This window comes from Electrophorus electricus, chromosome 2 (assembly GCF_041902795.1).
Source record: "Electrophorus electricus isolate QZ-2024a chromosome 2, ASM4190279v1, whole genome shotgun sequence".
In the NCBI taxonomy this organism is placed as follows: Eukaryota; Metazoa; Chordata; class Actinopteri; order Gymnotiformes; family Gymnotidae; genus Electrophorus; species Electrophorus electricus.
Window position 1 is genome coordinate 41,106,735 of NC_137498.1, and position 12,500 is coordinate 41,119,234.

General features: G+C 50.1%; 1 protein-coding gene across 5 annotated transcripts in view; it reads right to left on the reverse strand.

Moving 5' to 3' along the window:
* The window catches only part of jarid2b (jumonji and AT-rich interaction domain containing 2b), an 88,944-nt gene that overhangs the window by 19,006 nt on the left and 57,438 nt on the right, over window positions 1–12,500 (reverse strand). For 4 of the 5 annotated variants that reach the window (XR_014118953.1, XM_081703841.1, XM_035528955.2 and 1 more), the window contains 8 exons: window positions 11,746–11,910; window positions 7,822–8,015; window positions 3,793–5,104; window positions 2,737–3,257; window positions 1,249–1,341; window positions 958–1,076; window positions 427–497; window positions 181–295 (listed from right to left, as the gene is read on the reverse strand). Coding sequence is in view for 4 of the 5 variants with exons in the window: in XM_081703841.1 (XP_081559967.1) it covers window positions 181–295; window positions 427–497; window positions 958–1,076; window positions 1,249–1,341; window positions 2,737–3,257; window positions 3,793–5,104; window positions 7,822–8,015; window positions 11,746–11,910 (2,590 nt within the window). In the remaining variant the exon portion in view is untranslated. The remainder of the gene's footprint in view (window positions 1–180; window positions 296–426; window positions 498–957; window positions 1,077–1,248; window positions 1,342–2,736; window positions 3,258–3,792; window positions 5,105–7,821; window positions 8,016–11,745; window positions 11,911–12,500) is intronic. The other variant, XM_081703848.1, reaches the window with a different exon arrangement.

Sequence of the window (12,500 nt, forward strand, 5' to 3'; positions counted from 1 at the left end):
AAACACTTCTAAAATTCCCATTTCTAATAAATATGAGTATATCAATATAAGTATATAAATGTCCAAATGTTTTCTGTAGTCTGTTTCTCAATATCAAACCCAATTCCCTCTATATTACACAGGTTTTTGGTTTGGAACACAATACAATACAAACATGCATAATTCAAGGCAGAAACTCACCAAATGCAATCAGCACCAGTGTGTAAATAATCAATGTATGGAAGGCGGTTTTGGTCTCGTGACCAGCATGAGGTAGAAAAAACCATGCCGATGTTGAGCCAGGGAACAGTGACCCCTGCACACAGCCGAGAGGGAGAGAGAGAGAGACAGAGCAACACAGATGGAGAGGTTAACCACAGAGCCCTCTCACTGAGCACAACTCTCCTGCACTCTCAATGACTTCGGAGAGAAGACCTGAAACCTCACCCGGCACAGCCCCGAGGTGACGCAGGATGGACGCAGAGTTATGGGGGAGAACAGTGAGGTTCCATCCATGCCTGAGAGAGAGAGAGAGAGAGAGGGGATACACTCAGAACTTCACAAAAGGAACCATTGTGAGTGTTGAGAACATGTTAGAGACCTCCTGGTAGTCACCGACATGGATATCACACAGACGCAACATTTGGATTTGTTGGTGTTTGGAAAAGGTTTGTTAGATCACACTTAAATCCCAAAGGAGGGCCTGTATATCCAAAAGGCCCTGTACATTTTATTCAGGCCAACCAATGTCCAACCTATCCTGCATGCATGAATCTAAAACCACGTTGTATCCATTGTACCTCTCTCTCTCTCAAATCTACTAGTCTACAGCAATCTCATCTTTAAAAGCAGCAATATCCCACATAGACTTCATCTCCAAACTCAACACTGAACTACAAACTAGCATTTACAGTCTGTGGGCAGCAGGAGAGGGAACAGAGCAGCACGTTCAGGAGCAAAGCGAGGAGAAGATCTTACTTTGCAAAGTGTTCAGACTTGCCCACAGGAAAGCCACTGCCATGTGTGCTCGTGTCCACTTTCCCACAATGCACTGCTACGTGACAGTCCCTCTGCTCCACTATTCTCCAGTACTCTTGCTGCGGGAGGATGAGGATGGGAAGCAGAAACAGCAACACCTCTAATATGTTCTCCAGCAGATAAGTCAAACAACACAGGATGATAAACTCATTCATCTTAGGTTCAGGATCAGAGAGCTTTGGGTGCATTAAAGTTAACAACAGGAACGTACGTGCGTGTGCACATACTCACCTCGACTTCAGATGCTCCTGGCTCCTTGTTAAAGCACATCATCATGGTATTCCTAGCTATTCTGTAGAATGTGGTCAGAGACACGGACCGCCCCTGGAAACCAGCACGACACACAGAGAACAATCACTTTTCATGGGGGACTCATTTTAAACGTAAACATAGTGGGAAAAGACACAGAGCAGTCCACACTTTGGTCTTTAAGACGGGACAAAGGTCAAATATCCCTGGTGTTAGCATCACCTGCTGTTTAAATGGATACATACACCATAAAAGAGCTTGATGGTGTGAGATTTGATTATGCTCAGAGGATGTGCTGTAGTATCCACTTGAGATAGCAGAGGGCAGAATGAATGAAGAATGCAGCAGGAACCCACATGGCCTCTATGTACTCCATGTGCCTACACCATATACCAAAAGTCCATGAGTGAGTGAGTGTGAGCGCGTGTGAGTGAATTAGCGTGTGTGTGAGACAGTACAGGTTTGTGTGTGCGCGCTCGCGCGAGTGTGTACACATTCACTCTTAAATGTGAACCTTCCATGGGACACCCTCACAAAATTGGAAGCACTTTTGAAGCGCACGATAAATCTGCCAGTACTAGATTTAAAATTCTGCTGAAAGGCTGGCCTCTCTCCCTGTCTGCCTGTGTCTCTCTCTACATGTGCTACTGAAAATCACCCATTGTATGAACAGCGTTGCTCAAGCATGGTTCATATTAGAAGAAGGAGAAGTTAAATATAGAAATCAGGTTCAAAGGAGGAGAGGTTTGGGTAGCACGCACAAATTCAATGCTGTTGGCTTCGTCAAGTGAGTGCAAAAGAGAGAGACTGTGTGTGTGCGTGAGTGAGAGAGAGAGACACACACAGACAGAGAGACAGAGATCCTGTGCCTAGAGTTAAATGCATGAGACAAGTATCCTCTCATAGGAGTTACAAAACTCAACCACTGTCCTACATTCAGGCAATTTCAGCAGACTTTCAAAACATACTCCAGCCAATACAGTTCAGAAGAGTCACACTCACAGCCAAACACACACAAATCTGGAAAATGACATCAGATTTGAGTTTAGGAGAATTTCAGCAACCATTAGACACTCCCACCAGTCAGAAACACTCCCCCTAAACACAGCATGTGTAAGAAACCAAAGCCTGCTGGTTTCAATACCTGTCATGATGAGCTTTAATTAGCTCATGTTTACCTTCTTACTGTCTCGTACAATTTCCCAGTGCGTGCGTCTCCCCCTGCAAAATTTGCTAAGATCTTTATTACCAGAGGAAACGGCACTTTCACAAGCCCGGCTAACGAGGCTAAACACTGGGGAACAGAGCTGACTGCTTAGTCAGCCAGACAGTACACCAGCTTCAACCTCAGAGAAGCTGGACACGGAGCACAGGTTAAAGGCCACTCCACACGCAAGCACGGCCTTGTAACGACGCCATCCGAACAAGATGGAAACGTTCCCTAACTGCCTCCCTTTCCCACTCACTCACCTTGTATATGCACTTGTGCTGGTCGCTGAGCACATCCTCGTCCTCCTCGTCCTCCGTGCAGTTCTGCCCATGGCCCTCCAACCGCTCCCCTCTCTTCTCCTGAGCAAAGAGGCGCCGGCGGCCAGCCTGCCGCGGGGCCTCAGCCTCTATCCCTGCCGCGTGGAAGCCGTTGCGGTGACCCGGGCCCGCCAGGCCGTTCTTTGGCTCATAGCGGGGCAGAGCGAGGGCACCCTGGGAGCCGTCGGGGTGACCCTCCAGCGGGCCCCGCCGGCGCTCCAGCCGCTCCTTCTCGGCCAGCACGTCGCACTCCAGCCGGCCGTGCTCGTCCAGGGACAGCTGGTCGTAGGAGAGCAGGTACTGCAGGTAGGCCTCCTGCAGCTTGGCCAGGCGGTCCTGCGCTGAGCGCGGGATGCGGAGCAGGTCAGCCAGGCGGCTCCACTTCTTCAGGTCCATAACCTGGTGCATGCCGCCCATGTCGCGGAGCAGCTCAGAGAAACGGGCGAGGTCCACCTCACAGCCACCTGTGGAGAGAGAGAGAGAAGTAGAGGAAGAGAGGGAGGAGAGCGAGTGATTTGTCATCTTGCTGATGGGCACCAAGCACTCTCCAATACCGCTGCAAGAAAACCGATTTAAACAGCAGGGGGTACTGATGGTAAAACAGAATATAAAATGTTTCCCCATTTCACAGTTCACTACACATCCGTTGATACAAAAAAACAGAAGAGCGCGTCGTTTGGCATGGTAGAGACTAATTTTAGACAAGCCCAGGCTGATGGCGAGGACAAGCAGAGGCCAGCACTGGGAGGCTGGTCCCAGGAGTCAGCCTGCCCACGGCTCCAGAACGAACACATGGCTGTTTTCCTGGGCTGCTGCTTAGCCAGGCACTGCAACTATTTCAGCTTAGCACATTTTTATTCCTTTAAATTATCTTTATGTAATAACTCAAATGACCACACCTTACCTGTAAGCATGACACTGGGCAACGTTAGTGCTTGGTGTCTGTTTCAGACGTGATGGCTCGTGTGGAGGCGGGCAGAGCCAGCAGGGGTCACTCACCAATGAGTGGGGGATCGTCCATAGTGATGCCCTGAGATTGGAGATGCTTCTTGATGCAGGCGAGCTTCTGCACATTCTGCCCCCAGCGCCGGCCCAGCTTGTGCACACGCTGCACCTGTGTGACGAAGCGCATCTCGTCCTTCAGCTTGCACTCGGGCCGCCAGTCGGAGGGCGGCACCACGCGGCACAGGCCACTTGACTCCGCCCGTTCCCGCATGGAGTCCAGGTACACCAGCGGGTCCTGGAACTCACGTGCGTTTGGCCCGAACACAGGCACCTCGGGCAGAGCGGCTAGCTCCGTCCGGCTCCTCTCCCGTTCACGCTCGCGCTCTCTCTCTCTTTCCCGCTCCCTGTCGGCCCGCGCCTGGGCCAGGGGCGGGACCGGGGGCGGGGGCGGGGCCGGGACCTGAGGCTCCGCTGTTCTGGAGGGCTTGCCGGTTGAGGTAGTGTTAGCGTAGCGGCTCAGAGATGTGCTCGCTTGCGCCCTCTGCTGTGCTTGTCTCATGAACATCAGCTTGCCTGCCGAGGCCCGCTTGGGCCGCTGTCGGGCCGGCTCTGGGTTGGCTGGGCTCTGGTGTGTGCCGGGTGAGCCAGGGACTTCTGGGGAGGCGGGAGGAGGGGCAGGACCCGTTTTCTGTGTGGGGGAGGCGGCCATCTCCGTGATGCTGTGTCCGTTAGCAACTGCCCTAGAGGCTTTGTCCTGATCCAGCGCCTTCTTGCTGCGTGTCTCCACCAGGGGGCAGCACTGCAGTTTGGCTTTCTTAGTCTCCGAGATGGAGTCTTTGGGCTTGACCTCTGCACCCTCTGTCCCTGTAGCTGCCCCTACGGCTGCTGCGTCTACCCTGCGCTTGGAGTTGCGTAGGCCCTGCCGGTTCGGCCTCTGCCTCTCAGCCTCTGGCTCCTCCTCCCTGGGGCGATGCCGCCCATTGAGCCGGCCATTAAAGCGGGCGCTGACGCCCTCGTCTGCCACACCACGGACTCCATTCAATAATAGCACCTGTTTACGGGTTTTTGCATTGCTACTTTGGGCTTTTCCTGAGTGGGGGGGCTGGGCGGCATGGTCATTGCTGGCTGGTTGCTGATTGGTGCTGTGGGATCGCTGGGTGGTGCCAACAACAGGGTGCTTGGTGTGGTTGAGCTTTGCTTTCTTCACTAGCTCTCCTCTGGCTTTGGTGTAGGTGACGTGGCCCCTGGTTACCGTGGCTGTGTACTTCACAGTTCTGGACGGCAGACGGTAGTCTTTCAGGTGTCTGGCTGCAGCCACGTGCACACCTGAGCTGGACAGCCGTGAAATGCCATTCACTTTCGAGGCCTAAAACAGAAAGAGAGAGACGGGGAGAAAAGTAATCACTCATCCAAGACTTATTTCCTGTACATTAAAGATAAAGTAATACACTTCACTTCCTCACTGATAGTATGATGTAACTATTGGATACAACTATCTCAGCTATAGCAGGAGTAAAAAGAGAAGAGCAGACAGAGGCAGAGGAAGGGGGGAGAGAGAGAGACTGACTATATGCTTTGCCAACTACTGCTTATTTTTAAAATGACTCTAGAATACTACGGCTAAAATCCCTGCACATAAAATCACTTCTCGGCAGTGTGGCTCCCTTAAGCTCGATTAATTCCACTTTACTGCTTCAGATAAAGGGCTGAGGTCTGCAAGTCCCTGGAGGCACTCAGAATCCTGTAGACGGCGTTCAGGTTGCAAGCAGACACCCGCCACTCAGAGGGGCTTGTGGAAAAGAGCGCGCCAGCGTCAGGGTGGTGTCCTGCGAGAATTCCATCATCCTGTACACACGCGTGCTCACTTCAGAGCAGGACAGTGCCGACCAGCCTTTGGGCTCTAATAAAACTTTACAGCTGAATGCCAGGGGACTGTGACAGAGAGAAGTGGCTGCAAATGCTGAACTCTGACAAGCAGGCGGGAAACTTGCCAAGCACAAAGACGCGACATGTTCAGAGCCACGGGCATGCTCTTGCACACGCATACACGCAGAGATGTGGCTATAATAGAAGCCCTATAAGACACAGGCTCCATTCCCTCAACTTCCCTCAACAGAAGTAGTCCACAGAAAATAGAGTTAAGTGACCTGGGCCAGGACTGCAGTGATCCACTGGGGGCAGCCCGTGGAGGGGCTGCTAAGGGGCTCCTAAGGGCTTATGAGGCCGGATGTGGCATCCATTGTATTCCTATCAGGGGCAGCCGAACACAAAGAGAGGCTATTAAAAAGATAAGGGGGAGTGAAACGTGACTCCCTTCATCGGTTTCCCCTGCTGGCTGAGCCAAAACAAAGGGAAGGAGGGGGAGATGAGATATATAGACTCAGAATGCAGTCAGTCATCTAAGCCCTGAGGTGTGCATGATGGATGCTCTCTGCAGGTGGCAGGTGTAAGGTGACTCTACCCTGGCTGTGTGCCTTGGTTCCACCCCTTCTCTTAGGAGCTCCACCCTCTTCAGCCTGCAGCGTTGGCACTGGCTTATGAGTGCCATTGCAGCACACAGGCTTGCAATGACAGCCATGCTGGGTCGAACCGGCAGCTTGCTACAGGCCGCTGTCTGGGCCATGCGGATGCATGCAGTGAGCAATGTGGACACTAGAGGGTTTGCTGGCGCCGCTGGCTGAACTTCCCCAGGCCCGGCGCACGTGCGTGGGAACCATCTATGCATGCGAGTGTTTAGTCTGCCTGAGGAGGTGGGGGGGGGGAGAGACTCCAGCAGCCTGCCATGAATCTCTGCCCAGTAGAGCAAAGCATCCTCTTTTCTTTGCCAGCCAAGAGAAAGAAAGAGTAGACTAGCAGAGGAGACAGGGAGAGAGAGAAGGAAGGAAGCAATGAGTGGAAAGGAAGATATGGAAAATAAAGAGATTGATGGAAGGTATATACTAAATGAACAGCTTGGCAAAAAAGGCAGAGGGAGAGAGAGAGAGAGAGAAACAGAGATTGTAGAGGTGTTCACTGAGTTCAGCTCCTAGCGCCCATGAATTGGGGGAGGGGAGTGTTGCAGAGAGTCCAGATGACATCATGTGTTGCTATAGACCAGCTGGAGGATGGCAGGAAGATTTCATGCAGAACATCTGCAGAACTGCAGCTCATTGGAAGAGAGCAGCATGTCTGTTCACACACACAGACACCTAACTTAACCGCACATGATGCAATCATGCACATATATACAGCCCTTATACACGTTTGAGTCGCTGTGCTGTAGTAGTGGTGGCTCAGTGGTTAAGGTACTTAACTTGTAATCGGAAGGTTGCTGGTTCAAGTTGTCACTGTTGGGCCCCTGAGCAAGACCCTTAACCCACAATTGCTCAAGTTGTATTCAGTCATGATTGTAAGCTGCTTTGGATAAAAGCAACAGCTAAATGCCATAAATGTAAATGTATTCTCTTCATCTGTCTGAATCAAGATGCTAGGCCTTACTAAACCACTAACAACATACATATATAGTATCCAGCAGTATAGTCAGCAGTCTTACCATGTCATACCAGGGAACTGACATGAGAGAGACCGAGAGAGAGTGATCATAGTATTATGGTCTCTTTCCACCCTGCTTATTGTTTTAAACACAACATGATACATGTGTGAGTGACATGGGAGATGGTGTGTGTGTAAAATTCTGGTCACAGTAATAACAGGTCTTTATCTGCCTGAAGGGTCTAAGACAGGGTCAACCTCTCCACTCCCCCAGTCAACAATAGAGCCAGCCAGTGCTAAACGTTAATCCATCCCAATGACCGAGAATCTATTACAGCACAACGTGAACAAAGACGGAGGCAGAGAGGGGGGCAGGGAGGGGCCAGCATAAAGGTTGCTGGATTAGACAAGCCAGTCCTTTCCTTTTATCTGTTTGATTTTGTTCATCTGTAGCACGTAAAGTCAGTAGACAAGCTGACTGGAGACAGATCACGTGACAGATGTCATACATGTCCTACTTGGTCTTGATCTTCCCTCCCTTAGTGGTGTAGTGACTAGCTGCTATGGCTGGTGGTGTGGTAGGTTTGACAGAGTGTTGACACACACACACACCTGTTTGCGTAGCTCTTCTGCTGCTCCTCTCACGCTGAGGCCGTTGGGGGCATGGCTTCGGACTGAGGCGCAGAGGGAGAGCTCCCTCCGAGTGCCAGCCCTCTCTGCCCGCTCTTTCCCCAGTGAAGGCTCCCTGCTTTTGGGCCGTGGTGGGCACTCCCTCTCCTTTGCGGGCCTGGTGTGTCCGTTGAACACTGGGGGGGGGGGGGAGAGCAGGGGGGTGAGAACCTGACATCATACCCCACACACACACACACACACACACACACACACACACACACACACACACACACACACACACACACACACACACAAAGGCAACGTGCTGCTTCAGCGGGACTTGCCAAACACATGCTGTTCCTTTGCTCTGAGTAAAACAAAGACATTAAAGCATGCAGGAGTGGGGCACTCAGGCTTGTCTCACAAGTGCACTCCACACCTGGACGGCTCGGTTCTACTCTGCACTGCATGGGTATCACGGGTGTGGACATGCCAACATCTAAATCACATCACACACAATCGCGAAAGACTGCATTTAAAAATAACAACAAATGAAATGTATGCCTTCTTGCAACCCATCACACATTCCTCCTTCCCCACACACGCCAGCACAGACCTCTGCTTTCCTGAGCACTAATGACAGACCTGTTTTATATATAGGACAGACCAGCTTTAATTTTACAGGGATTTAATATTGTTGGGTGGGGGCAGTGCCTGCTCTGTGTAGCTGCATGTCAGGTAGACATGTATGTGCATGTGTGTGTTTGGTAGTTGCTGAGGCCTGAATTCGATAAAAGGTATTTAAACTAGAAATGTAAACACACTGCTGGGTTACTGAGGTACAGTACAGGAAAACTGAGCACTGCAGTTTCTCTTGTTTATGGAGAAAGACACACACACACACACACACACACACACACACACACACACACACACATACCCGCACACACTGAGTTCTGCCTGTGAGCTATACTAAAGCGTCATCTTTGACACGGGCCAGAACAGCCAGAGGGGGCCGCCTCAGACTGTACAGGGCTGAGAAGAGAAAGGAGAAAGTCATGTGCATGCGCATGTGAGCGCGTGCGCACGTAGTGTCTTCAGCTGGCCTCCTCCCCCGGCTGCCTGAGCTCCCAATCCTGGCCCGACAAGGCACCGGCCGAAGAAGCTTGCTCAACTTCAAGGAGGGTCGCAGTTGACAGCTCAGAGTGGATTCCCCCCCCAGCAGGCCGAGACAGAGAACACAAAGTGCTCCAGACTCGGACATGTGATATGCGCACAGGAAAGCCCAATAAGAGTAGTCACATCTCACACGCACGCATGCACAGGCACAAGCATTCATACAAACACGCAGACATACACAGGTGCACATGCACACAAACGTCCGCTGTCCCACAGATACATACAAGTGCACTCTGGGAGTTGACGGAGGTCAGGGTTCAGCCCAGTGCAAGGTGGCTGATCCCTGTGTGTAAATCTAGAGGGGGAACTCTAAACCTTGGCCTGATTTCAGTGGGAACTGCCCAGAACAGCACACACACATATATATCCGGATCAGGTGGACAGAGAGAGAGAGAGAGAGAGAGAGAGAGAGAGAGAGAGAGAGAGAGAGGGAGAGAGAGAGAGAGAGAGAGAGAGAGAGGCCAGTTCACGCTAGGCAGCAGAACCTTAGAGCACATGTTGCCGTACACTTACCTCGGCCTCAACATTACTGCATCAGGGAGTCTCAGCAAGGCAGTGAATGCACTAAGGGAAGAAGCCCACAGCACTATATGCCATAAAGAGAAGACTCTATAACAACGGTACACCCATTTCAATTTGGTGCAAATTATTTGACAGTGTAATATAGCCAATTGTGCCACATAGAATTGAGGAAATGGGGTCCACTCAGTCATGATAGCTACACTAGATGGAACAAGCATGCATTAGAAGAAGCCCTGGATGATTTTAACAACCCAAAAGGAAAATGTCCACCAATTCATGCATGGGAGAAATAATTTTCACTCTCAATAAACATACAAAAAAGATCCCCACATTTCAGTATGCATTTTAAGACTACAAACCCAAAAACCAAACCCTGAAAAGAGTCCTCTTAGTTGATTCTGAGGCTCAATAACCCTGTAATGATCACTACCACAGATGAGCCTCTCAACAGCACTGCTAGAATTACATCAGATTATCAAGCAAAGAAAAAAAAGAACTGTTGCAAACACTGGGACCATGAAACTAAAACTCAAAGTAAATTAGAGTGTGTTATACGGCCCTGTACACAGAGTATGAACTGGTAGAGTATCTCCTTACTGTCAGGGACACAAAGCAGAGAGAGATCTTAACCCAGTGCATATCAGTGAGAACAGTCTGGCTATAAAAAAATGGCAGAGACACAGACAGACCTGGCTGACCAAAGAGGAAAGAACATGTGCTCACTTCTTGACCGGTGAGGGTGCGACAGAGATGTACTTTCTGCTCTAATTGAAAAACCTGAAAATGTGAAAATTTCAATAATATGACCAAACAAGAAGAATGATGAATAGGGCACACAGAAAAGCTGACTGCAAAAGATGTAGCATCATGTCATCACCTGAGAGACTAAAAGAATGTCAGAGTAACAAGCTCCTCTCCGATTACTCCTACTGCTCCAACCATTCACACGCACACATTTCACTAAATGTGTTTAAATATTAACCGTCATCATTTCTTGTTAATGTCTTAATGGCTTGTGAGACGTCATTAATAGTATTACCACAGTCATTATTACTGATATCAGTAGTACCAGAATTTATTGGTGGGGGGTGCTTTTATTGCACTTATTGTAGCTATTATTATAGTCATTATTATAGCCAACAAAGCCATCGTGACTTGAAAGAGAGAAAGTGAGAAGAGAGATAAAGAGAAGGGGTGGAGCTATAGCTCTGACTAGCCAGACTGTGCTACTCACCAGGGTCGTATGTGGCGTGAGCAACAAAAGTTCGTAGAACCATCACACCCACAACACATCATTCTCGCACCAGCATGACCTGAGGTTATCGAAGAGGAGTGTGTGTGTGTACGGTATACTTGTCACAACCTGCGACAGGCTGACGCGCGACTCGTCATGTTAAGACTCTCACATAAAGAACAGCCACACACAAATAATACTAGACAAATGTCAGCTCACGATCCAACTCTATTAGTGCGTAGCGATGGCAACACAAACTGATGAATGAGCGTGTGTGTGTATGTTTGGGTGGCGACGACTGACTGCTAATGAACTCAACACACTACGTGCTGAGAGAGAACGTAGCCGTGTCATTATTCAGGCCTTTGAGCTACTGTTTTGCTTTTAGTGTGATGCTTCATTAACATACACTAAAGGTATGCAGAACTAAATACGGGCAGGCGTTACAAAATACTCTGCAGGTGAAAAGGAGAGGGAGAGAGAGCGCAAGCATTAAGTGTATGTTGGGGGCAGGGTCAAGCGTGCAGTGGTGTGTGTCTACTGCCGACCCTCGACGTGCCTATATGAGCTGAATCTATAAACACGTTGTTACCACCTTTCATACCAAGTGATAATTGGAGAGGAAAGATGGAAGCTGTGTCACAGTTCACCTGAGTTTCCCATTGCCATGCAGGAAGCGTGCGCGCGCGCACACACACACACACACACACACACACACACACACACACACACACACACACACACCCCAACATGCACTATTAAAACATATCAAACTGTTTTGCATCTAATGATTAATCAGCCTCTGGATCAAACCAGCAATAACTAGGCAGACACCTCTGAATTGTCTTTTTATCAAATGAGTACACATGCATGCACCCCCCCCCCCCCCCCATGCATGCATACATGCATACATGCACACACACACACACACACACACACACACACACACACACACACACACACACGGTACTATGGTATGCAGGGCTCACCCTGGCCATTCATCCTGCCTTGTGGTTTGCCTTTGCGGGGAGTGGATTGGCACGATGTGGAGGCCACGCTTTGCACCTTCACCTCATCACACTCATCATCCTGCAGCTCATCCTCGTCCTGGGAGCTCCCGAAACAGGACATGTTACTGGGCAAGGCCGGAGAACCTGGAGCAGGAGGGAGGGGGCATTCTGGTTATCATTAATGCTGTGACTACTGCAGTTTTTCACGTTCCCTGAATGTAAACAGGCACAAACAGAATACATCTACCATGCTTTAGCAATACTGCACTTCATCCAGTCATAGCAATGAAGCCACCTTGAACTGAAGGTGGCGTGGGAGATGATGACTCAGACGCTCCATCTCAGGGGCTTCTACTTCCAGCTCTGGTGCAGAGGGGTGAGGAGCTGAGGAGGCCAGTCTGTGCTGCAGCTGAAACCCCCCTCCCCCTTGACCTCAGCAGCCCTCCAGGGTCAAGGGGCATAAGGCACACACACCCCACTAGGGACCCACAGCTGCTGCTCCCACAGGCTACATCTGCTCTGTGTGTTAATCTGAGAGCTGCATCCAGTGCACCCAGGCACGAATAAAACAAATACATTACACCCGCCCATATCACAGAGCAAGCATTGTGCGTCACGCTTACAACCTCCTATAAATGCACCCTATAAACAAGAAGAATCAGAAGCGTTTGGAATCCACGGTGCTTGTAGGAACAGACCGACATAAATCACAGAGTAAATGGATATTCTTGACA